Genomic DNA, 27,389 nt, shown 5'->3' on the forward strand with positions numbered 1-27,389 from the left:
TATAGTATGAAATATGCTTTCATTTGATGATATCTTCAGAAATGTTTTTGTTACTTCTTTCTTACTTTTGGCAGAGAAATTTTTCATTATCTGTAAATAGTACTGCTGTCCTACGATTGATGGGACGAGGAGGAGGAGGAGGAGGAACAGTAGTAGGGGCTCCTCGAGGTCGAAGTTCCTCTAGAGGTCGAGGTGAGATTATTTAATAAACAAAATGATGTCTTTTTTAAAAGAATTAAATGATATTTTTGCTATAAATATACCTTAGATTTTTTTTCTGTCCTTAAATGAAAGAAAAATGAAAAGTTAAAAATAATAAATATAAACCAACACAGAGAATGTACCCCAAACATTTGTAATGGAAAGTTAAAAAATTACAACATGTGAAAAAATGAGTGCTATAGTTCTGAAGGGTAATTCATAATGTTTCTAGCCAATGCTCAATTGTTCTAATGTACTAATATTAAACATGTGATCTATCTAGAAATGGCTTTATAATTGGAATGTCGTAAACATATTCCTAAATGCTGCATTTGTGATGTGGAAATAAATCATTTCTGCTCTCATTGGGTAGCATAGTCACCTAAAACCTGCTGAATGAGGATCTCGTATTCCTGTCGTAGCAGTGCTTATGAGATCTGACATTGGGGGAGGTTTTGGTCTTCCCCTTGTCATGATCAGATCCCACCCTGATTACCATGGGATTCTCTGGCACCACCATCCACTACAGAGAAGCCAGATCATTAGATCAGTCTGCCCCCAGTAACTGATGGACCCTGATGGGTTTCAGAAGGAGATGGGGGTTGTTTCCATTGGTCTGTTGCATGATTAATCTGAAGTGTTGGTTGCCACTTCAGAATAAGATGGTGGCTGAATCAGATTATACCTATGCAACCTATCCCCTCTTTTAGATCATCCCGTAGTTTAGGGAAAAGTTTAGGCAGATGAAATGAGAGAAGGAAAATGTAGAATGTTACTGGCATTCTTCAGGAGATGAACCTGACCAGACAAGGGTTAAAGCCACTACAAGGCCTACCTTTTGGTGGTAAGCGTCAGTATTTCCCCATATTTTGTCTGTGGACAGCCATCTTGCAGCCCTGTTTCATGTGACTATCCTCTTGGGTAGAGTGGGCTCAGAGAACCCCTTGCAGGAGTATGCAGAAGAATTTATTCAGGATCTGCCAAAGTTATTCATATTCTCTCACAGTTCGATGCTGGCCTTGTTGCCGGTCTAGGGGAGATGCCTGATCTGTCTTGCCTAGTTATCTGGAATCAGTTTGAACATATTGGGCCTGACAAAGTGTACAGGTTTCTTAAGACTGTGAGTTCAGTCACCTGCTATTTTAGCTCTTAACATTTTAATTTTTATATACTGATATTTTGTTGTACATTGCCCAAAGTCCTCCTTTGAGAGAGATGAGAAGTTTAGAAATGTGAAAACCTGCAAATGCTATGCTGTATGAAGCTACACTCCTTTTTTGCACCTTTTAGTGCTCACCCTAAGTATTTAATTGCTGAAATTTGGCAGCAGACTGCCTAATAATAGGAGGACAGCTTCTCTCTAATTTCCAGTAGAAAATAAAATGTTTGCTAAACCATCTAACAAGTCTAACATATTTATAAAATGGAAAAGAAATATAGCTTAAAATACAAGTCCTAATTTCTGTGAAGTTGCAGCACCACCACCTTGCTCACTTCAGTCCATAATTGAATCTGCCTACTTCTACGTTAAGGAGTGTTTCTATGATTGACCAGCAACCATCCTCACCCATGCTTATTTTCTTGCCTTTCTCTAAATCTATTCATAGTGTGCTCAGAACCACAAATATAACAAAGATGTTTTATCATTCTTTAAAAATAAATAATAAATGTTACATCAAGTCAAGCAGAAGAAAGTTGATTTCAAAGTTTTCTTTATATGCTGGCATGTTGATGTTGCAGGACTTGGCGTTTCTTGCTTGTTTCATCAGAGATAAAAGAATGAGATGGGATGTTTGGTTTGAGAAATGGAAGAGTAATATATTGAAAATGTTTATAAAAATAAAATGGATAGTCATGGTGGGAGAAGTGCTGAGATCTCAGCACTGAGACATTGCCAACACATACTTTTCTTTGATAAATTGTCAGTCATGGCCCAGTGGTTGACTGTCTCTCATGTAGATTAGCTGGGTAATATTGAATTCAGCAAATGATTGAAAGAAAAGGAGTTGAGAGTTCTGTATCTATATGAAGAATATCTGCAAAGAAATCAATAGACTCTGTGTAGGTTAGATAGGAAATCTATGGCGCACTTTCCCAATTTGAGTGCCTTTCAAATAAATGGACACTACTAAGAGCTGAGCCCCTATCTCCAGAGAGCACCAAATTAAGGAAAACCTATGTAGAAAAATGTAATGGATGATGGAGATGAACTATATTTTCACACCCTTCCTCTGCTAAATTTTGTAGGGACATATAGCATCTGTACCTTTTAATATGTCTCATCTCTATATCTTCTAAAAGAATATTTGAATTCAGTTCTGAAAACTGTGAAAGGTAATGAGGAAACATTTCTGTTTTATTTTTTAGGCAGAGGTCGAGGAGAAAGTGCTTTCTACCAAAGAAGTTTTGACGATGTGGAAGGTGGATTTGGAAGAGGAGGGGGCAGAGAAATGCATAGGTCACAGAGCTGGGAGGAAAGGTAATTCTAAAATCATATACAGTGTAATGAAATTGTTTGCTTTTTTAATGGAGCAGTCCTGGCTGTGCTTTGATGTTTATGCCTCGGTTAGATTTTTTTCTAAGAATATATTTCTAAAATATTAAATCAGAACGTGACCAGTGTTTGTCTCTATTTGTGTATATAAAAATAAGCTTTATTTTATTACAACTTTTGTACTTTTAATGTATATTATCCTGAGTAATTTTACTACCGTTCAAATTACAAGTAAAGAAATGAATGAATTTTATATTTAGAACTGGTAGCATATGCTATATTCATAATAAAATTGTTTTATAATAAAATAGCCCTAAGACTTATTATTCTTGAGAAGTATGGAATCATGAGGTCCAGATTATTTTGTAAAATATATTGCTTTAACAAGATACAGAATATTTCTTAAATAACTATATTAAAATGGAAGGTATTATGTAGTATTGGTGATTCAGAAAATTACATTAAAATGTTATTCCTTAGAAATTATATTAGTGATGGTTTTCTGAGGAACATAGATTAGTACTTATTTTCATGTTTATCCAAGAGCATGAACAAGAATTAAACTTGCTAATAGTGTTGGTTCTTGTGTATCCTGGAAATCTACTGTAAGTTGATATTCAGTAAACAGAACAGCATGTTAACTCAAAAGGGCTTTAGATTTGTTTCACTAGTAGATATATCTGTGGCATTGGAAAAATGTCATGTGAATTTGTAGTTCAAAGGAACAAACAATTATGGGAGAACAACATTATGGGAGAAAATAATTGAATCATATATAATTTAAATATAAGGAGAAAAGAGTAATTGGTGGAGAGTTCTGTTCACATTGGTTACATTTGATCTTATAAAAGCATGCAAAAACACAGCAAAGCAGAGGCTGAAAACAACAAGCATGTTATGCATTAATGTGCAGTAAAATAGAATAAATGTATTGATAATATGAATGAATTCTAAGAACCTGTTTAATATAACTAAATATTGAACAAATTGATATAATGCAAGTGTTTTAATAAGTTATCTCCAAAATCGTTTTCATTATTCTGTCTCCATACATTCTTGGATTTCTAGTTTGAATTTTCTTTTAAGTTGCGAAAATGAAGCATTTCTCCTAAAAAAGCATGTTTGTATATTTGTTTTTCTAATTTTTTTAGAGGAGACAGAAGGTTTGAAAAAACAGGCAGAAAAGAACCAGGTATGTAGGATCTTTTCTCTGAAAACTTTAGAGGTATAACAGTCAATACTCTCTGTAGTCAGTAGTTGTTACTTAAATTCATATATTCGAATATGAAATTATCCAACCCAGGAATAGTTTCCTTGTGCAAAAACCCTTTCCATCTGGGCACATTTTGAAGCCTTTCCAGATTCGGGAGTGTTACGTTTCGAAGCATTTATATAAATTGTATATTGTCACTTGAAAAAAAATGAGGAGAGTTGGGGGACAGAGTTGCACTGATTCTTATTACTGGGGTATGTTACATTCTGGTCAACTCTAAGCCATGAAAGTCACTGGATGACTGTGAGCAAGTCATTCTCTCTCAGCCTGATCTGTCTCACAGAAGTAATAGCTATGCTAAAAAAAAGAGAGAGAGAAAAGGCAAAAGGAGAATGCCCTTGAAGGACAGCAGGAAGATCCATTACTAAGATAATGCTCAGACAAGCACAGATTGAACCCATTCCAAGAAATAAATTTAAGAAAATATCTCAGAAAGCCCCTCCCTAATTTACATGACACTAAAGTGAGGGAGGAGAGAGAAAAGCACATTCACACTTTTAAGATTCTGTTACTATAGTTGTTCTAATAAAAGGAGTTTTCAACCCATATGGCATTTCTTTGTTAATCAAATATAGAGCTTACAAATATTATATATATTAATTTGAGAAACTGAACAAAGGAAATATTTAGTTCAACATCTGATTTTAAAAAAATAATTCCTAAAGTTTCTAGAATAAATACTGGACCAAGAACCATATTACCTAAAAGATACAGGAGGATTTTTCCATTAATAATTATACATGAATGAAAGCACTGGGAGGTCCAAGAATACTTTAAAATCTAATGAATTGTAAGAATTACCAATGAAAACAAGGGGCTGAAATGGAGACAGGATTGAGGGAGAAATTACTGATTTCCTCTTAGGAAATGAAAATTAGAAATAATGCATTCAAGGTAGAGTATAACTGGGATTAGTAAAGCTGATGTTAGAATTAGAATTATCGCTTTATGTTTGAAATCTGAATGCCATTTGTACTTGGTAATGCTGAAATTGGCCAATCAAATGTGTATTTTGTTTTCAGCATAAGGACTTTACTACAAAATCTTTTAACGGTATCTCACATTGCTAATGTTGCATTACAAGAGCAAGTTGCTTTTGTTAACTAATATTTAAATTGTAAAAGACTTTTGAGGCAAATAAAATTAATGCTTCTACTTGAATTTGGAAGCATATGACATTTTATCTGGACTGTTTACTTGTAGATTGAAAATTTGCATTTGTTTTATTGTACATATCTATATATTAGAAATGTAAAATTTAAATATTATAAAATTAGTACAGTTAAGCCAGAATTTGATAAAAATTGGGTACATAGATCAAAAGGAAAAGCTTTCATAATCACTACAATGTAGAAGGGAGACAGTTGTTTAAAATGATCGATAAAAAGGTAAAGTACAAATGCAATTTAATGAATTTTCAAAGTGATAATTACTATTGCTGTTTGGTTTCTGCATTGAGCTAAGCCATAATCACAGTACTCAGTAAATGAAAAGATTAAAATCTCAGCACAGATAAGGGCAAAATTACTTCCAAAACATTGTAAGAGAACATGAGTTTAGTGGTCTATTGTGATGATATTCCAGATTATTTTTTCTAAAGCATGGTTTGTCATAACTCACATCTCTTTTCCTCAATTGTAAAACACATTTTTCCATCCTGAGAATATGGTATGATTACGCTTAAGATTACATACATGAATATCATTAATAACCTTAATAAAATATTGGATCTCATATGCTTTAAAAACTTAGCAGCTTTGAATTGGCAGCTAATATAATTGTGAAATTAATTAATTGTCCAGAGCCCTACCATGTTCCCAGTAGATCATAGCTTCCATAATTGTCAGGTATAACCCATTCCTTAGATTTGGGAATAAGAATAAGCTTCATAAAAAGTACTTTATAATTGGTAACAAATCGCAACAATAAAACAAATCTCAACAGCAACACCAGTATATACATATAAATACATTTATCCAGGTTCAAGAGCAAAAAAGCTAAACTCTTCATAACCGTAAGTTAGAAATAAAGCCATTTGAAAATAAAACTATTAAAACCTATACCATGTTCTTCTGAGAAGAATCTTTTAATTATCCTTTACATAAAAGCACTTGGAAGTTCTGATGATGCTTTGTAGTCTTTCTTATGTGTGTATACATAGGAATTTATTGACTTCTCCAGCTGAAAAAAAGTTGAAAATCCACCAAATGGTTCTTTTAAACTTAGAAACAGCAACAGTATTAGTTCTGATAAACTGGTCTGGTAATAATCATGAATCAGTTGGCATAACGTCTAATGCTCAAAGTCTGGTAATTAGATTTCATGTTTGCTCAATTATTTTGTCAAGTCTAATGTTTATCTGCACTTAATGAACATAGTAATATGAAAAGATAAATAATTGTGGGAAATGCAGGACTTTCTGATGATGGAATTATCTTTCAAGACAGAAAAAGAAGAATTATTCTTGACAGAATAATTATGAATACAGATTGATGTTTCCTGATGTCTGTTAATGTCTCAATGCAGAGTATTAGTGCCCAATGTGTCTTAAAATTCTTCTCGTTCATTTTCATCACAAAACTGCCTAGGGATGTTGAACTTGTTCTTAGCTGTTGGAACAAAGAGATTTGGCAAATGCTTGCGATTTTTCCTTAATAAACAAGCACAGCAGGATTGCAATTTCAGTGCCACAGAAAATACTAGCAACATTCTTCATAGCATGTTTAGGCATCAGCATATTCTGTTGTAACTGTATAGCAAGGAAAGGTGAATTTGAGGTCCTATGGGAACTTGAGAATTTCAGGTGATCATTCTTTTTAGAGGAGATATCTTTAATAAAGTTGTGCCCATTTTTCCATAGTATTTACTCTCATTTCATTTAATTCCTTGAACAATTCTCTGGATTTAACAGTCTTCTATTTTAGGTCAGTGCAGATTTAATCATAGTCCATTGAAATTGGCAGGAAGTGTTGTTGTTGTTGTTCTTCTTCTTCTTCTTGTTTTCTAAGGATTTGTGCAATGGTTCTTGTCCCTGACTTTTTTGTGCAGTTCTTAGTGGCTCATCCAGTACAATGGATAATATGCTCGTTGTTCTGCACATTGTTCTGAAGTCGAAGGTACTCATAGAATAAAACAAACATGAGAAACTTGAGAGGATAAAGACAGCATTGATGTGATAGTGGCATTTTGTTGTGTTTAAAAAGTGGCACACATTCAGAGTTTATTCTGTTATCTGTGTCTCACAGATTTGGAAGCTGTCAATGTGCTGTCCATTGATGCGAATCTCCATTTCAGTCCTTTTTGAACTTTTAGTGTCTGTTGCTGGAAGTTCTGGAATTGTTTTATCAAAATTTTCCATTTTGATTTGATACTCCCCTTTGGCACCACGAGCGAGCATAGAGGCAAAGTGATGATATAATACAATCTCTGATGGGAGATAGGACGTCCTCCTTTGACATGTTTCTCCTGTGCCTTCTTGGGTGGCTGAAAGAAAGACTACTAGCTCAAAGTGATGATGAGCCTCCCTTTGTAGAAGAATGGCTAGAGGACTTGATGGTGTAATAGAATGGTAATATGTTAAGGGAAAAATAAAAAATGGGCACTCTTCAGAAGTTATGCTATCCAAATGAAAATCCACAGTAGTTTGATGCAGTTGGCCAGTTTCACGTTCTTCATAAAGAACTGCAGAGATCCGAACACTGGTGAGTGGACTTGGGCGAGTATTAGCCACTTGGAACATTAAGTATGGCTTTCCTTCTTTGTGTGTCACCACTGCAAGATAAGTGAACCGGATGGATAGAGCTCGGTTCTTTGGTCGGGCAATTTTTGCTACAAATGCACCTAGATAAAAAGATAATTTAAATATAGATCATGCATGTAGATGTGATTGTTTTGGTGCAAGTTGATAGAAATGAAGCACAAATAAGTATATCACATTATTTGAAGCGGAATAATATAAATATAAATTTTAAATGTTGATTAAAATATGTTAATATTTATTTTTAGGACAAGAGTTATTATTTCCTATGATGTAATTTTTAAAGCTAATGTTTGTATCATCTCTCAATAGATTTGTGTTGCAATAAATTTTATTATGATAAACCATTGTTTAATTATAAGTAATATGAAAATGTTAATTTTCTATTTATTGTTTTATTTTACATTATTATAAATACATATGTGTATTTACAATGAATATATGTATAATAGAAAATTACAGATACTGACCAAAAAATATATAGCTATGCAATATAATTTGTAGAAGAATGCTTGCTTATATTGTAATATATACTGAGTTCAAAATAACCCAGTATGTATAATCATCTTTTTAGATTTTTTTTAAAAATGTACTAAGCATATTTACAGAGAAATGTCTTATTGAACTAAGTAGGATTTACTTTGTTTGTACAGCTGCTTTGCATCTTGTTAGTTTAAAACCATTTAATTTTGTGGGGGCGGACCCCATCTGTACAATAGATAACACTGCTAATTTAAAATCCTTTGTACTATTATTTTACTTACATTAAATGGAAATATAGCTTGTCAAGCTGTTCTGAAAATAATTTTAATAGTCAGCAGCACAGCCTTTTCCTTCTTTCTCTTTTCTAACTTCACAACAGAATTTTCATATGAAACCACACTATTGAAACACTTAGTTATGAAGTTGACATCTATTTACCTGTGATAAAAGCCTCCAGCATTAGACCCAGTACCATTTGTATAGCAAGTAGAGCAATTGCACTTGGACAGTCTCCACTTGGGAACATTGTGCCATAACCGATTGTGAGCTGTGTCTCCAGTGAAAAAGAAAAAGCAGCTGTAAAGCTAGTGATGTACTTTACACAAATAGTATGGTTTTCAGGTGGGGCATCATGATCAATCTCCAGATCTCCATTCATTTCAGCTAAGAAGTACCATAGAATTGCAAAAACAAGCCAATGGAGGACAAAAGAAGCCGAAAATACCAACATCATCCATCTCCAGCGCATATCCATTAGTATTCCCCAAGCGTCTTTTAAGTATGCAATTCCTTTTCCTTGGGCACCATCCATCTGGAGCGTGCTATGCCCATCTTTAGTGACCATCCTTGGGTACCGTTGAGTCAGAAGAGGAGCATTAGGTTTAGTGTTGTTGCCTTCTATTGCTTCTGTCCTCATCTTCTGAAAATGAAAAGTAAAAAACTGTGGGACACTTGTTTATCTATTTGCATGATGATCAGAGATTCTGACATATTGGCAGTGGACTGGATGCCACATGCAGCTAGCCAAGGAAGTTTTAAAACATGCACTTCTGAGAAAATTAATTTTGGAGAGCCAGGTTAGTCACGATGGAATAATTGTTACCTTAAAAAACAAAACAAAATCCTAAATGTCAGATAACTTTTTCAGACTTCAATTTAGAAATGTTAGCCAATTTAGATTTACTTGTGTGTTTGAAAGTTTAGTTCTAAAGTAGAAAAGGAGTATTGCAAGTGTTCATCATCTGAATTAAATAATGTGTTTACGAAACAAAGTATTTGATAATAACTATTTGTAATATTATAAATTCTGTTCTTTTGGTGGCAATCTTAAGGCTGTCATCTCACACCTGTTGCATAAAATTTCCCTCACAAATTTCTATGAGTTTCTGTCTACATTTTCACTGCTTCCAACCATGGTATTCTTATTGTCTAGAATTGTGGTACCTGGGATGTAGCCTCTTCTGCTGAACATACTCAGGCCACTGCTGATGTAAAGCTGTATTAAAAAGGGGACAGAGAATAATACGGAAAATATTATGCAGTTATATAAACTATTAAGAAGTCCTGAGGAAAAAATGCTAGTGCTAAATTCCATGTCATAAGCTCATTCATATTTTAAAAGGAGCTCATATAATTTCAGAAATATAAGAAATATTCATCATGGTTTCTTGTTATTAGAGACTTTGGAATATTCATTGTTTCCATGTTGTCATCAGTTGTTCTTTATATGAATGACACATATGCATAAGAAGGCCATGTAAATAAATAGTGTGTAGTACTTAGACACAGTGCAGTGTATAGATTTTGCTCGTGCTCTTCAAAATTAGAGATTTTGGTGAGGCTAAACGAAATATTTTTAGAAATACTTAGTAACTTGTAAATTACATTGTTTTGCTTCCTCATGATTACTTCTTTTGAAATATAATTATGTTTAATATTCTGCTCTTTATTTCCCTCTGTAGTGCTAGACTACTCTAGAAACACTCATCAGTTGTCCTTTCCTTTTATTCTTTAATTTAAAGAATAGAATAGCTTATTATGAACATAAGCTGAACATAGTTTATCTAATATGTTTATATTTTAAAACTGCTTTAAACATCAATAGATCAGTAGATCAATAGATCTAAATTATATTTTAATCTTATATAGCAATAGCAGTAGACTTATATACCGCTTCATAGGCCTATCAGGCCTCTCTAAGCGGTTTACAGAGAGTCAGCATATTGCCCCCAACAATCTGGGTCCTCATTTTACCCACCTCGGAAGGATGGAAGGCTGAGTCAACCCTGAGCCGGTGAGATTTGAACCGCTGACCTGCTGATCTAGCAGTAGCCTGCAGTGCTGCATTTAACCACTGCGCCACCTTGGCTCATATAGAGGCATAATGTGATCACTAATAGATTTAAACATATTTTTATCAATCTTATGAGGAAATCTATGAAAATAGATTCCGCTACATACTAACACATTCTTAAAGATAAGGAATAAAGTCCAGTAACTGCAAAATATAAGCAGTTGCTTAGATGCCATTAATGCCTCATATTGTCATACAGTGCGTTTGAAGTCTGATCATCTAGAATCACAAAAAAAGATTGTTTTACATAAGTGGCAAAGAAGGTTAAAAATTCTGGAATCTGTATTTAAAAAACTGGAATATGTATCCATAAAAGTCAATGGTCTGTAGCTGGGAATATTGAAGGCAAAACTATGGCCTACTGATAATCTGATGGAACAATGAAAATAATAGCAGTAATATTTACTTGTTTGCGTATTAACAGAGTAACTCATAGACTGTTATATTTGCAACAATTATATAAAATAAGTCAATATTATTACTGTTATATTACAGGTAAGGGCTCTGTATTTGTAGCAAAAGCAAGATTAACAAGTTATACAATTCACAGCACAGTACCTTTATATATTATGCTATAGTAGCAATGCAAAAAAACTGACTTTAGAATTGTGCCTCAATTTCATCCGAGAATAAGTTATGTCCCTTGATTTAAAAAGTTTTTCTATTCAGAAATGGTATGAATTTCAAAGTGTTTTAAAATTTTAAAATGTTAACCCTAATTTAACTAATGTTAATTTTTATATGTTTTATTTATCAGTTATATTGTACACCATTAAGAGCCCTTCTGTGAGGGAGATGGTTGGTTTAAAAATATGAAATATAAACAAACAAATGAATAGCTTAATTATATGAAATATGAGTTTATATAGTTTTAAAATTGTAATATGGAATATGGAAATCTTCAGCGAAGTAAATAAGCCATATCCATTAAGTTCTTATCAGAAATAAAGAACAATTTCTACAGTGTGTATTGTATTACTATAGATGTCTCTAGCTAAGGCCACTAGGCCTCTTAAGCTTTTTGTTATTTTTCATGTGTTGCAGCTAGCTAGGACACTTGATAAAAGAGTTTTTGGAATTGCTATTCATCAATTATATTTTAAATTACACCTCTGAAAATCACTTAATCTATTAAAATTTGGGTCTTCCTTATTTATGTAGTAAAGATATGTTCTGCTTTTTTAAGTAGCTAAAGATGGAGAGAGAATGAAACTAGTAAAAAAACCATTTTGAATTAAATTATCATTAAATTATTAAAATGTGCAGTTTTGTTACTAAATTCACATTGATTCAGTCTAGCTTTCATCAATGTAGAAAAAATAATATATGACGTAATGAAATTTTCAAGATTTTGGTTTCTTTATCTAGCAGACATTATAGGCCAAACATAATTAAGGCATATACTGTGTATTTCCAGCAGACCAGTAAACTGCTTCTATAAATTTTGTAGGATCTGGAGGTACACAACAGGTCCCTACTAAAATAAATGTTAGTGTATTAACATTTTTTTCATTAACTCCTAGGAACAGTTAAAGTGAATTGTGATATTTTAGTGGTCCTGTGCTCAGAAGTGAACAAAGAGTTCTAACATTCACTTGTGTCCCTCCATTTTTGATATGTTCTATCTATCTATCTATCTATCTATCTATCTATCTATCTATCTATCTATCTATCTATCTATCTATCTATCTATCTATCTACCTACCTACCTACCTACCTACCTACCTACCTACCTACCTACCTATCTACTTACCTATCTATCCATCTATCTATGTTTTGTTTGTATTGATATGAACTGGATAAAGGAAAGGGGCTGGACAGAGATAAGTGCTAGGAATTTTCTTTGGGCGGTAAGGGTGTACTGTTGGTACAACTTTGCCAGCATTAAGGCAAGATAAATGAGTAATACCTTCTACAAAATGTTCCCCTTTTAAGCAAGTTCAAACATGCAAAATCTATCCAAAATTTTAGCAAATTCTGATATGTACCAATATGAGTCAGAAACAAATTAATAGTAGAAGATTACTTTAAATAGTACAAGAGAAACAAGAGCATCTGAATAAACAAGCATTTTCTCTTCCACTACTGGATTTCACTCAAAGATTTCAGTCATTTCAGAAGCTTAATTTAAGGGGATAATTTTAACAGCACTTTTACACTTGTGATTTGAGAAATAGTTCTCAAAATTCTATATAATCTTTCATTTTCATCTGTTATACAGATTTACAAAACAGCTATTTTTATCCCTGTCCTAAAAATTCTTAACAATTTTTTTTGTCATTTTCACTTGCCAGACAGTTGATACTTTCTTTGAAATATCCTACCATAATCTTAGTGTTTTTGGTTGTGGAGTAGATATGTAACTGGGTTTTTTGTCTTTGTTTTGTTATATACATATTGACTTTAAATGACACAGCCAGTTTTTAAATTATGCATTCAGTTTGGACATTCCTCACAATATTCTTCACAGTTTTTATATCATTGTGTATAATTGAGTAGTGTCCACAAATACTATCTTTTTGACACATTTGGAATTTTGAGAATTGACCAATAAGCATTTATATAAATGGCTACATTTTCTTTTTACAAAATGGCTGACATGGTAGCCATTCATCTCATGTATTATAATAGTGGAGGTTGTATGTGTTTTGCAGTATAGCAGTTTTGAATTTAATGTTTTCAAGGAAAAAAACTAGGACACTAATTCTAAAGACATTGTGCTTTTATTGTGTACTGGTTCCAAATTGCATCTTAAAATTAATTATTCCCAATACAGATTCTTGGGAACCACCTGAATATTTCCTTCACTGTTTAAACTACACATTCATCCTCTATTTTCCAATATTGAGTAATCTTCTCCCATTGTTTCCTGTACAATAAGTGCCATTCAGCAGAATCATCCAAAACTAGAGATTTTCCAAAAATAGAGGAGGTTATAGGTAGAGTTCTAAGCAAAGAAGACAGTTTCCAGTAGCCACATTATGCATAATAATAATTCAAGCTATGATCTGCTGGAAGCAGATGTGACACTTCTGTCTTTTTTTGAGTTAAAAGCTCAACATTCAGAACATTTTCACATATAACCAAATGCTAAACATTTATGGTTCTATAAATAGAACATAAAATAATTAAATCAAAGAATAATTGAATGCCATCTCTTGTCATTAACTGTTTTCTGTTTTCTACTTTAATTGGCAGAAAGCAATTTTAAATTTCGCATAAATACACAAAAACTGGATATGTCAACAAACTATAACATATAGTAGTTAAAATGGAGTCCAGAAAACGGAAGCAAGAATAATGGATCATATTTTATTGAAGCAGCTAAATAAGCTTAGATAATTCAGAATCAGAGCACAGTATTTTAAGAGAAATAATACAGCTGTTCATCTGTAATAGTTTGAAGCATTTTGTATTCAAAGTCTTTGCATCATTTAATTAACAAAATGTGGTTTTAAAAATATCTTTAAACTGTCACTTTGAAAATAAAATTATTTAGACGCTACACTGTTTTGTGAAGGAAATATTTTTCATAGCATGTGAAATTATGTTTTCCTTAACATGTAATAGTCCAATTAATCCCTCAAAATGTTTTTCCATCTTCAAAATGTTAGTTGCTTTAATAATGATATTTTCAGTATTTATAGTAGTTCCAGCTTAACTTTCATATTCAGGTGCTTGCCAGAATATTACATCGTACCTTAATAAGTAATGAATTTATTATTTATCAAAAATACTATTGGCTGAAGAAAGTGATATTTTGAGCTGTTGCTGGAAGAATATTAACCTGTGTTCTTAATTCATCATTCTTAACAAAGAATGAAGAGAATTCTTAGTGCAAACTTTGAATATCTTTCAGCCAAGTTTTTAGGCAGCCAGGATCAGATACTTCATGAAATTGACAGAACATGTTTTATGAAGTTATAAAACAAAAACAAGTTGCAATTGATGTTTATGAAACTAATTTAAAGGGATATAACTGGTTTTGATGGATGACTTATTCCCTAAAAGAGATAAAAATATACTACATCAGAAAATTGATATGGATATTTTTTTTTCTCCTCTGGCTAAGATTCTACTAAGACTGGGAAGGACTTTTTGTAGAGGTGATAAAATGATTAATTTTATTTACAGATCAAGAGAAACCTGTTAAAGTTCTAAAGCCTTGAAATACAAATAAGTAGCAAACTATTTTTAAAAATGCCCATTATTTGAAGACAACAAAGATTTTTTTAAAAATCTAGGAAGATGTATAAGGTGGGCTTTCGGCTTGTTTGATCAGGGTTAAAAGAAGAAAAAAGTTACTGTATATCTGGTTGCCCTTATTGGACTTTTGCTGGTAAATATTGATATATGTAGCATTTTGATTTTGCTTTCTTTACTTAAGATATGAGCTATGGGCGAAGAAGAGTAATTTTTGTCCCTTTCCCCCTCCTTTTTAATCCCCACTTCCATTTTTGTATTTTTTGTTTGTAACTTTTATACTTCGTATTGACTTTTATTTGTTACGTGTATAATTCTTAATGAAATTGGTTGGAAAAACCATATTTACAGAAAGTAGTTAAAATTATAGCTTTGGACTGAAGTTTTACTACAATGTTCTAAGGATATAGTGTTACAGTAAATTCTATTTATTAATGGCCTGTCATGTTATTCTGAATATGTTGCATTGCTATTAAGTAAATTGTACATAATACATAATACTTTACATTTTCACTTAAAATCAAATTTGCTCAGTGATATATGACACTATTTTCCCCACCTTCCATTACCCATTCCATAATAAATATTACACATGGCTTACAGGGAGTACTATCTCCTCCCATTGTCACCCTCTTTACCATTCCTGATGTTGCTCAGCTATTAGTAAATATTGCATGTGTTAAATAATCTTGCTTAATAAAACCAGAAATTAGCATGTATGCACAAATTCTTAGATATCTTCATAGAATTATATATCACATTTTGAATTATTTTCTGTTTTCATACATATGTGGGGTGGTAATTTATAAAGTACAGGAGCCATGGAAGATAAAGTAGATGTAGGCATAAATTCATCTTGAAGTTGAATCTTCAAATCTATGCTGAGGTTTTTTTTTAACCAATGGTATTGGCCTATGCTTTATTTCTCAAAAGTTTTTCCAATATTTCAGTTCATTGTGGTTTACTATCCAAATAATAACTAGGACCAATGTCACTAAGCTTCTACTGAGATGGAATGAATCTAAGTTGGTGCAAATTGAAACCACGCAAATCTATTAGTTATAGATTTAAAAGGTAAATAAGATACATTCAAATGTCATTAGTCTTACATGGAATATGTCTCATTAACTTTATCTTTTTAATGATATGCTGTGTTGAATAAACTCTTGAGAATAGTAAGATATACTTTTAATATAAAAAGGTAAGCAAATTTACAAATTCAATAGTATAACCAGTATTATACCAATCTTTTACCATCAGATTTAAAACAACTACATACAACTTTACCCAATTGTAAAACTTTTTTTACTCCAATGCCGGTAATTTCCCCCCAGAAAATGTTGCTATGCATAATTAAAATATGTGCAATGTTAATTTGTCTTGTTCTAACTATGTATCTTTTAGAAACTGATTGTTTTGTGTGAGCAAGGAAGTTTAATATACATTCCATGTTCCTTAAACATCAATATGGTTTAAGATCTGTGAACTGAATGATAAAATTCTGAAGATTTATTTTTAAAGTTTTCTATCAGCAGATTGGCATGAGATATTTCAATAATATGAGGTCATTTGAATAGCCAAAGAAAAATTAATTTAAATCTGCATCACATCTTCCACTGTTTTGCATTCAGTGGAGTAAAGAATAATATGTGTTTTTAAAAAACACCTTCCAAAGTCACTTAAATTATTATTGAAAATAAAAGAAATGGAGAAGATTTAGGGAAAAATTCTTGTGCTGTTAAATTCTTTAAGACATATTGAAATTCAAATAAAAACGTAAAGATTCACAATCCTTTGGAGATAAACTTCACTGAGTAGAGCTTGAAATTTAACTATTAAGCACTATTATACTATATAAAATTCTAGCTTTTCTGAAAATAATCACATTTCCAATATTCAAACACATAATTGTTAAATAATTGCTTGTGTTTTATTTCTTATTAAAGAACTATACACTTTACATCTTACCATAAAATAATGCTCACATGGCTATAGATTTCACTGGCAATTTTATCATATAATGTCAATTTAATTCAGGCAATCAATTGTGATAACTGCCGAGCTTTATACTTCGGTTGAACTGGAAAGCTATATTTTATTCTAATGTTTCTATCAATAGTCATGACTTGCAAGGAAAAAAAAATCTTTATAGGTTTTGAAATACTGGAAATTATTAAATACTGGAAGTTTTTCTTTGGAAAAATTAAAACACAGAATTGGAAAACTTAATATGTTTTGTTAGCATTCTGTACTTACCCGTTTCTTTGTAGCTTTTATCTGTGTGGCAGGGAAAGGGAGAAAGGTGGGTATCTTGAATATGGAATATGCACCAAGATCTTGTATCTGTCTGTATACAGTGGTCCAAAAGGTAGGAAGGAAAAAAAAACCAGTTTTTCTAGTTTGGAAGGATATTTGTTCAGAATGGGCTTAAAGATCTCATTCCACAGTATATAATGTGGGGGGTTGGTTTTCATATGAAGCTGATTTGATTGGTCATTTCATCTGCAGGGGGGCCAATTAGCTGTGGTCATGTGGAAAAGAATGCTGATTTGTTAGAACTTTCTTTACCCAATAATAACCTAGCTGCTATGGAGAAATACACAAGACCTTACTTGGAGAAAGGGGTGCATTTTTTTCTCTTAATCAGGATAGGGCTTTTAGGTTTGCATAATCTTACTTAAAGCTTTACTTGCTGGTTCAAAGGAATGACATTCCTCAGAATTGTTTTCCATTCATTTTCTTGAGGGTACTGTTCATAAAGTTCACACTACTAAAAATATTTTCTTCCTAACAAAAGGCAGGCAGGTGAAGATGTACTTTCCGTTTCACTTTCTTCCTTTTAGTTTTTTTTTTTTAATCTTAAGAGCTGGAAATATGCTTTATCTTAGACTTGGAAAATAATATCATTTGTAGATTGATACAGATTTGTTACCTTTAAATAGTTTGTAACCAAATATTCCAAGATTTAGTATCTAATCATTCTATATTTTGCTCCTAAAGTCAACTTTGCTCATAAGATTGTCTTTATTGGATTTAATAGAAAAGTGTTATGAGGATGGAACATAATTGCTTCACAAAATGAAGCACAATTTTACAGTGAATAAATCTATGGCATTCAGACTTTATACTGTGTGGAATTAGTCTAGAGTAATCTGATTAGTAAAAAAAATAGCTCAGATGAGGCCCACAATGGCCACTTTTTAGAAACATTTACAAGATTTGTTGAGATATGTTTATGTAGCATTTAAAATTTGTGGTATCTGGAATTAGTTAAATCTAATTAATTAGTGACTAGTAAAGAAATAGCTACAATGAGGTTCCTATCAATCTAGAACTACTTATATGATCTGTCAGTAGTTTTATAATGCATTTCACATTTTTCTTTAGTTAGTTGCTAATGTAGGGACTTTGATCGAACGTCAGACCTAAGAGGATCTGAGAAACAAAGACTGTGATTGTTTGCAGTAAAACTACGGAAGACCTGCTGTGAAAATTATTAATGTAGACCAATATAATGCTACTTAGAAACCGAAAATCTCTCCCATGTATTTCCTTTAAAAATCCACAAAATATAAATCATTAATTCTTTATTTCATTAGTAGAAAAAGTGTTAATACATGTTGAGACATAGCACTATAAAACTGAGGTAGGCACAATGACTTTTGTATCTACAAGGACAAGGAGATAGTTTTCATTCAAGCAAATGGAACTACAACAGATTACTTCCCTAACTTTTCTATATAGTATGTTTTTTCCTTACATGTGTTCTTAATAATTAGTTCCATACACTAATCTCTTTAATCCAATTTGAGAGATACCGTGAAATGTTGATCTGTATATGTGGTAGGGCTTGGCTATTGTGCAACGTATGAAAGTTGTGTACAATTAGATTATACTACGGAATACTCCCTACAATTCTATGGAAAAGCATGTATAGTTGAAAAGTTATGATTATATCTTCAGAAACAGAAATGAACAATGGTATGCATGTTAAAATGTGGTTGAATGCACTTTAGAAATTATAGTTACAGTAATTATAATTGTATACATGGTTTCATAGGTACACAGTATAATTTTCCCATAAAAAAACCTTCCACAGCTTTACAACTTTTTGTTGTTTATATATTTCCTTGGATAAATGCTATTTATTATCTCAAATTAAGAAAGTTGTCAGGAAACCCCTCCTCCTTGTTACTATAGAGGAAAACAGTATGGGTGTTTATATATCGTATAGAAAGATTGTTGACACTGTTATTTGCTATCCTAGTTTTTTTTAACCTTCAATAAACAAGTTCTGAAAGGTTTGTATTCCAAAATACAACACTTTGAAGTTGGTCCTTTTAAAACTTCAAATTACATAGCTGTAGACTTTGTTGGCTGGATGTCTTTGTTGTATCTGAACTTTTCCATAAACACCATCACAGGCTTTGGGTCAGACATGGAATGCAGGTGCCCTTTAACTGCTCCTTCTCCTCAGGAAGTCCAGTCAATTAGTTTGAGGCAAAGTCACAGATCTTTTTCTCTTTTCCTTTCATCCTGGGAAATCATGGCGAAACACCAACCACGTGCCAAGTAATCTAAGCCCAATAAAATGAACATACTAGGAATATAAAATTCATGGATGTTTACAGAAATTTAAGTACATATATTTAGAGTTAACTAGCCACTGAGTATGTTGGCCTCCCACTTTCTAGAAACTTCACAGCATAATACATCTGAATCTTATTAAATAGATTTTGAAAAATTATGTCATCCATACCAATTTTTCTATATCTGTTTTATAAAGCTTCTATACTGTTGATGGACAAATTTGTATTGCTACAGAATTAAGAGTCATATATTCCAGCCACATCCATTTTTATTCAGAAGAAAATTACAGTAAATTTAATACAACTTACTGTTTAGTGCTTTAGTTATAAATATAGGTATGCTAAGCCCAACCCCAAATTTCTTTTAATTTTAATGAAATGTGATTTACTGAATAAGGTGGCACTGAAGCTTTCCCTAAAATGGGATTATACTCTACTGAATTTGGGCAGAAGTAGAATAACAATTCATACAAATGAACACAAATATCATATTTTATAAGATAAACAATATTATGCAAAGTGCAGAAAGGAAACTTAAAATTTAAAGCCTTGAAAAAAATAAAAGAAATATATAAATAACTGAAAGTAGTTAATATAACACCATTTATTTTATCCTTCTGTACCTTTTTTTGTTTTTGAAAACTACGTACCCCAAAATTTCCTCATTTATTGCTTTTGTTCTTTAAAGTCATCACTGGTTTGCTTTTTTTAAAGATTGGCTCCATCCAACCAATACATCTTCATTTAATTATCTATTCAATGTATTCATGCTTCCTTTGTATATTTGTTTTGCAGCTGCATTTATTCATTTCTCTCTGTATCAACCCACCTCAATGTACCGTTCTCATATTTGACATTCATTTTTATTCACTCCACATTTATTCAGCACTTGTTAATCGTGTTTTATTTTATCACTCATAGTTCCTAAGTACCCTATTTTCATTTTTTTGTCTCTTCTGAGCAGTTCTCAGTTCCTTTACACAATAATTTTTACTTTTATTTCTTGCAACAATCTATATGCTATCCTGTTATCTTTCTGTTAGCATTTGTACATATTAAAATTTCTCCAACCTTTTCCCCATCTTTAGTAAACATTCTACCAAGGCATTAAGTATTCATCCATCTTTGTAATATTTTTATTTTTTGCAATATAGAAGAAAGAAAAATACTAATTACGGAGCCATGCCATCACACATACCTTCTCATTCTCAAACAATGTATTTCTAACATTTTCATGTGCATCCGTAAATACATTACTCCTTAGTCAATATTGAACTATTTGCTAACTACTCCATTTATTCTCATAAAAATTTTTGTTCAGTCATAAACTGATCTTACCATATTTATCAACCAACATTGTGCAAAATTTTCTATAATTCAACTTATTTACTTTTTCATATGCTTTCTCTAAATCAACAAAAAAAATTCGTACATTCATTTTTCAGTGACCCGCTGTGGAGGAGAAAAAAGTTCTGTTTACCAGCTGCTTAGCATAAAATTGTATTTCTCTTCTCAAATTTTGCTCATTATCACATTTTATATCCCTTTAATTAGAATTCTGCCAATGCCGTTTCTTATACTTCTATTCAGAGAATAATATTCTTCTAGTCATGAGGTAGAGGTGCAGCCTTCACAGATATGATGAAGAAATCACATAACTAATTCTCAAGCAAACTACATATTTTAATATGTCTTTCTAGTAATGCCATTTGCAAATGTAGCCTTATTATTTTTCAACAGGCTCACAACTTTTAAGGGTTTTTGTTCATCCATTTTTTTCAACATTAACTTTTCTAGTGTTTATTTCAATTCAACTCAACTCTACAAGATACCTCTGACACAAGTTTCTAAAATGTTTATTCCAACATTCCCTTTCTTCGGCTTCAATCCAAATCATTTCATCACTTTTATTTTTAATTCCAATCACTCCAGGGTTCTCCTTGTTTAGTCTTTTTCACCTATTTTCAAACCAGTTTTATTTCTATCAAAATCCCTCTGCATTTTCTTCACTCCTCTTAACCATCTCATGTTCTTCTTGACTGCTACTATCTTGCATTGCATTTGTCTTTTTCATTATTATTTGCAGCAATCCTTCTCTCATTTTTCTCATCCATGGTGTCTTTTGTTTCCTCATTTTATTAAGTATCCTTTTTTATATTTTCCAATAGTATACATCTGTGGTATTCTTTATGTTATTTAGACATTTTCATATATTGCAAGTACATGTACAATATGCTGATGATTGATAGATAGATAGATAGATAGATAGATAGATAGATAGATAGATAGATAGATAGATAGATAGATTTAGCACTCTATTATTGCATTTGTTTGTATCTGCCATTATTATTATTATACAATTGTATCACAGTGGCCAGTTGTTTCACCGGATTTGGCATTGGTTACTAGTCGGGCCCCACCTAGGGGCCTAGGACGTCGTAACGTATTTTCGTAATATGCGTGCAGATCCAAGCAGTGCGGCTTTTTGCATTTGACTGATGGTGATTTTGTCAATTTTTAACTATTTTAAATGTAATTCCAGTGCTTTTGGAATAGCACCCAGTGTGCCAATTACTACTGGAATTACCACTGCTGGTTTGTGCCATAGTCGTTGAATTTTGATTTTTAAGTCCTGGTATTTTGCAATTTTTTCATGTTCCTTCTCGGCGACCCTGCTATCACCTGGTATTGCGATGTCTATGATTGTGACCTTATTTTTCTCAACCAGTGTGATGTCTGGTGTATTATGCGCCAGTATTTTGTCCATTTGTATACGAAAATCCCACAAGATCTTGGCCATCTGATTTTCGGTGACTTTTTCAGGCTGATGTTCCCACCAGTTTGTTGCTGTTTTAATATTATAATTTTTGCACAAATTCCAATGGATCATTTGTGCTACTGAATTGTGCCGCAATTTATAATCAGTCTGCGCAATTTTTTTTACAGCAGCTGAGTATGTGATCAACAGTTTCATCAGCTTCTTTGCAAAGTCTGCATTTGGCATCATCAGAGGATTTTTCGATTTTGGCCTTAATGCATTTGTGCGGATAGCTTGTTCTTGCGCAGCCAGGATTAGTGACTCTGTTTCTTTCTTTAATGTACCTGTTGTTAACCATAACCAAGTTTGTTCACTGTCCACTTTATCTTTTATTTTTTCCAGAAATTGGCCATGCAGTGCTTTGTTCTGCCAACTCTCCATTCTTGATTTTATCACATCTTTTCTGTATTCTTGTTTCGTCTGTTGGACCTTCAATAGATTTTTGTTCTTTACTTCGATTAATAGATGTTCTTGACTTTTTTTTAAATAGTCAGCCAGTGCATGTTTTTCTTCTTCAACTGTTTGCTTCACTTGTAATAATCCTCTGCCACCTGGTTTTCGGGGCAGGTATAGTCTATCAGTATCACCACGTGGATGTAAACTGTAGTGCATTGTCATTAGTTTCCTGGTTTTTCGGTCCAAAATGTCCAAATCAGCTTGTGTCCAGTTAACTATACCAGCTGTGTATCTTATAACTGGTATTGCCCAGGTATTTATGGCCTTGATTGTATTTCCACCAGCCAAGGTGGCGCAGTGGTTAAATGCAGCACTGCAGGCTACTGCTAGATCAGCAGTTCAGCGGTTCAAATCTCACCGGCTCAGGGTTGACTCAGCCTTCCATCCTTCCGAGGTGGGTAAAATGAGGACCCAGATTGTTGGGGGCAATATGCTGACTCTCTGTAAACCGCTTAGAGAGGGCTGAAAGCCCTATGAAGCGGTATATAAGTCTACTGCTATTATTCAATTTAGTTTTCAAAATTTTCCTAATTCTGTTGGTGTACTCTCGCCTGACAATAGTTTTTACTTCTCCATGCTTGATGTTATCCAACTGCAGAATGCCTAAGTATTTGTAGGCTTCATTTTCATTGCATTTAATTAGTTGGCCATTGGGCATTTTAATTCCCTCACATGCAGTGATTTTGCCCCTTTTTATGCCCCTATTATTATTATTATTATTATTATTATTATTATTATTATTATTATTATTATTATTATACAATTGTATCACAGCGGCCAGTTGTTTCGCCAGATTTGGCATTGGTTACTAGTCGGGCCCCACCCAGGGGCCTAGGACGTCGTAACGTATTATTATTATTATTATTATTATTATTATTATTATTATTATTTACTATATTATATATATTATTATAAATTAATAATAATAATTATAAATTAATAATTATATATTATTATTACTATATTATATATATTATTATAAATATTATTATAAATATTATTATTATTATTATTATTATAAATTACTGAAAGTGGTGAACCTATCCAACACACTTTCCTCCTCCTATTTTCCTCACAACAATTCTGTGAGGTGGGTGTTGTCACTTTGCTCCAAGCAACTTCCACATTCACATTTTGTACATCTGCTTTCCATTTATTATCTTGGGAGATTAATCAGCATTGTAATACTTTTTCAAATAGGCCCCATGTTGTCTCTTTCTGCAGTCATGGTACTTTCACAGCCACTTATTTCCATTTCTTTCATGTCCATTTTTCTTCATGATCTCTGCTACCAAAAGATATTCAAAACCTCATGACTCTTCTATCTTTCACTAGCTCTGGATCTCTGACTAACTCCTTTTTTGTATTCTTTTTATTTGTTCCAAGTACTCTTATGTTACTTAGCCAAATCATTACTTTCCTTGCAAATCACATTTTCAGAAGGTTATACAGTATAATTCTTACAAACTCATTTCTGTTCCACATTCTGTTCAGCATTCACTTCATATGCAGCAACTCTCTCCAATGGATCCCTACATTGATGCAAACAGGTCTCCATCGTGACTATTTCAATGTCCTACAAAAGCTATCTATAAATAAATTATACCCAAACCACATATAAATACCCTCTTTATTCTTAAGCCACTACTATATTATTTGAAATGTAGCATTTTGTACACAATGATAAAAGATATACAGTAATTCATGTAGCTGCCTCTGATGCACATTTTTACAAATGCTGTTTCTAGATTTGACTTAATGTAGGCAAGTAGACTGGGATGAATAACATTATATAGGTACTTTAAACAGAAACTAGATGCAGCTCTTAAAACACCTCCCATATGAAAAACAACAGAATCTTTGTGCCATTGTAAATTTCAGTGTGACCAGGAATAGTATCTTGATACTTCTCAACTATGATAAAGCAATCTCGGTGAACATCAGGTGGCATTTGTTTATGGAAACAAACTTTGCAGATGCTCCTCGATGGATGTTGCAGCTGTGTGGTAACGGCTTTATGAAATCTTTTTGAAAACACAGCTTGTTTTCCCCCTATGAAAAATGAAAATTGCCTTAACATTGAATTTTAAAGCAAACACAAGGAAATATGCATTTGATCTTTTATACTTTTAGCCAAAGGTGATGTGATAATTGTACACTTTTGTTTATATGCCAAATTTATTTCATGTTATACATACTTATCACAAAATAGGGTTGTTTTTTTTAGTGAGACCAAATTTTGAAGAAGCTGGAACTGCAACAGTAGGAAGGAAACATGAATTTATACGCTCTGAAAGTGAAAATTGGCGCATTTTCAGAGAAGAACAAAATGGTGAAGAGGATGATGGAGGTTGGCGACTTGCTGGTTCGAGAAGGGACGGTGAGAGGTGGCGACCTCATAGTCCAGGTGAGGCAATTCAGGCTAATAAATAAGTCAGTACACAATTTAGAAATTAACCAAGAGAAAAAGAAAATCAAAAAGATATGACTGTGTTGATAGTCTAGTGGAGGATTAAATCATATTTTGCAAATAACACTTACAAATAACTAGGCAATGACAGCTTTCTTGGCCTTAAAATTCATTTTCTTCCAAGGTGTTCTCAAATTTATTTATTTTACCTTAGATCCTGAGAAGTATTTCCAGGGTTTTTGGATTGGTGTGGAAAGAAATACTTGTGATAAGAGAATAATTCATTGTGTTCTTCCTGACATCAAATATGAACAGTAAAAATACAAAAAAAGCAGTCTTTCTTAGCTTAAATAGAATTTTAAAAAGTTGAATCAGTACCACATGATGATCAGATGTGAAAGTTTTGCTTAAGACTTGAATAATTCATTTAGTAAGATCTTGTTTAACAAAAAGACAAGCAATCTCATTTATTAAGAAGTAAAACCTAAATATCAAAGATACATCCTGAGGTTAAAAAACTTGGGGGGAAATTCTGCTAGTTGAAAAGAAGTCTAAGACATGTTTGTCTTAGAAAATGCTCCATTATAGAGATTCTTCCAATTTTTCTTTCAGCTATAAAACATTTTTAGCATACTTTGCTTATAATGGTCTTGAACTGAATATATTTCCTTATGAAATATTAATGTTGTTAACTTATTTATTTGTCATATTTATACAGCTGCCCATTAATTAAGTGACACAAGGTGGTGTACAATAAAGTTTAAAAATTTAATATTAAAAACTTTAAAAATAAAAAGTGCAAAAAAAAACAAACCCAGAATGAAAGAGATTGGCAGGTATTAATTACACTGGATCTCAATATTTTACAAGTTCTTGTGTCACCAGGCCTGCTGACAGAACCAGATTTTGAAGGACCTCCAGAAATTTAAAATAGATTAAAATGAAATTCTCTAACAAGTGAACCATAACATACCTTCTCTGCTGGACCTAGTAGATGTAATCAGGGAGATGTGAGTTCTCAAATAACCTTGGCTCATGCCATGTAGGGTTTTAAAGGACAAAATCAATACCTTGAATTGGACCCAGCAACAGACCAATAACCAATGCAGTCTGCAATACTGAGATGTAATGTGTGTTGTTATAGAAGCACACTTAATTACCCATGCATTCTGCACAAGATGAAGCTTCCAGATACTCTTTTTTTACGGTTTTATTGAATTTTTATTTTTTAAATATACATCAATATCAATACATGAACAGTGTGGCTACTGGGTATAATTCATTTTGATACAATAACAACAACAACAACAACAATAGTGATTGTTACATTAATCAAACATATAATCCTAGTATTGATATACATGTTTGTTTTAGAGTAATTATTCAATATTTCAATGTTCTATTTTAATGCCAATGATATTATTGAGTGTACATAATAATACCATCTTTCAACCTCCAATCTTTCCATCTAATTATTGCTTTATATAAAGATGTGTATTCTTATTTCTACCTCGATTCTAGTTTTTAATCAGGCCATCACTACATTAGAAAAAAAGAGGGGAAAAATAATAATTCCTTTCTATCTATCATCTCTTTCCCGTTTCAATACTTCAGTTCTTATTTGTTTTTTAGCTTGCCTCCCATACTCCTCTCTTGGGTCTTTGTCTCTATCAGCATCTGTGTCATGACCACTGAATATTTCTCCCATCTCTATCCTCCTAAGCTGCTAAGTCTCCAGAGTGTCCACCCAAACCCCTATCTCCCTTTCATAAGTACCATATTTTTGGACTATAAGATGCACACACACACACAAAATGGATGGAAAAGTCTGTGTGTCTTATACACTTAATACAGGCCTGTTTTTGACCTGCAAAGTGCTTCTAGAGGCCAGGGAGGATGGAAATGGAATGCACAGAGGCCAAAAACTATTTTTTTCTTGTTTACTTACTCTAAATCTAGGTGCGTCTTATAGTCCGAAAAATATGGGTATCTTCCAGGTTGTACGATTCCATTTCAAATCTCTTAAAGTACTTTTTCCTTGGTATATTTCTTCAGTCATTACTATCTTTATCATCTTCTCCTTCTTATCTTGTTTCGTTTGCTGGTTTGTCTGCTTTATCTTTTCCTCCATTCTTTCTGCTGTCTCCTCTCTTTCCTGCACTCTTTTATCTTCATTCATTATCAATTGTAGGATATTTTCTATTTTCCCATTTATGCCTTACAATAGGTTATCTCTCTCTGATTCTTTGTGATGGTATCCCTAATGCTTTGAAACATCAACGCCATCTCTTTTGAAATCTCACTCATTTCCCCTTGATGGAGCATCTTGTCTTATTTTAGTAAGTCTCGCTG

The 27,389-nt window shown here is 32.5% G+C and overlaps 2 protein-coding genes across 5 annotated transcripts in view; one reads left to right on the forward strand and one right to left on the reverse strand.

The window, feature by feature from the left end:
• The window catches only part of GIGYF2 (GRB10 interacting GYF protein 2), a 93,107-nt gene that overhangs the window by 33,934 nt on the left and 31,784 nt on the right, over positions 1-27,389 (forward strand). For all 4 annotated transcript variants that reach the window (XM_087725646.1, XM_087725648.1, XM_087725645.1 and 1 more), the window contains 4 exons: positions 75-192; positions 2,569-2,680; positions 3,847-3,887; positions 24,855-25,034. In XM_087725646.1, the coding sequence (XP_087581772.1) occupies positions 75-192; positions 2,569-2,680; positions 3,847-3,887; positions 24,855-25,034 (451 nt within the window). The remainder of the gene's footprint in view (positions 1-74; positions 193-2,568; positions 2,681-3,846; positions 3,888-24,854; positions 25,035-27,389) is intronic.
• KCNJ13 (potassium inwardly rectifying channel subfamily J member 13) lies at positions 6,436-17,218 on the reverse strand. The gene is made up of 3 exons (XM_087725650.1): positions 17,021-17,218; positions 8,647-9,127; positions 6,436-7,808 (listed from the first exon to the last, which is right to left on the reverse strand). Exons 2-3 carry the CDS (start codon positions 9,122-9,124, stop codon positions 7,189-7,191), a joined length of 1,098 nt encoding a protein of 365 aa, XP_087581776.1. The 5' UTR covers positions 9,125-9,127; positions 17,021-17,218; the 3' UTR covers positions 6,436-7,188.

The sequence above is a fragment of the Thamnophis sirtalis genome, unplaced genomic scaffold (genome assembly GCF_051295495.1).
Source record: "Thamnophis sirtalis isolate CommonGarterSnake01/CBP01778 unplaced genomic scaffold, rThaSir2_p1.2 scaffold_11, whole genome shotgun sequence".
NCBI classification, from domain to species: domain Eukaryota; kingdom Metazoa; phylum Chordata; class Lepidosauria; order Squamata; family Natricidae; genus Thamnophis; species Thamnophis sirtalis.

What these genes read in the sequence shown, in the direction of transcription:
- KCNJ13 (XM_087725650.1), bottom strand. Translation starts at nt 9,124, where the DNA reads ATGAGGACAGAAGCAATAGAAGGCAACAACACTAAACCTAATGCTCCT. An exon ending in GCTGGAGGCTTTTATCACAG is followed by an intron (nt 7,809 to 8,646) that starts GTAAATAGATGT and finishes CTTTTTATCTAG; the next exon opens with GTGCATTTGTAGCAAAAATT.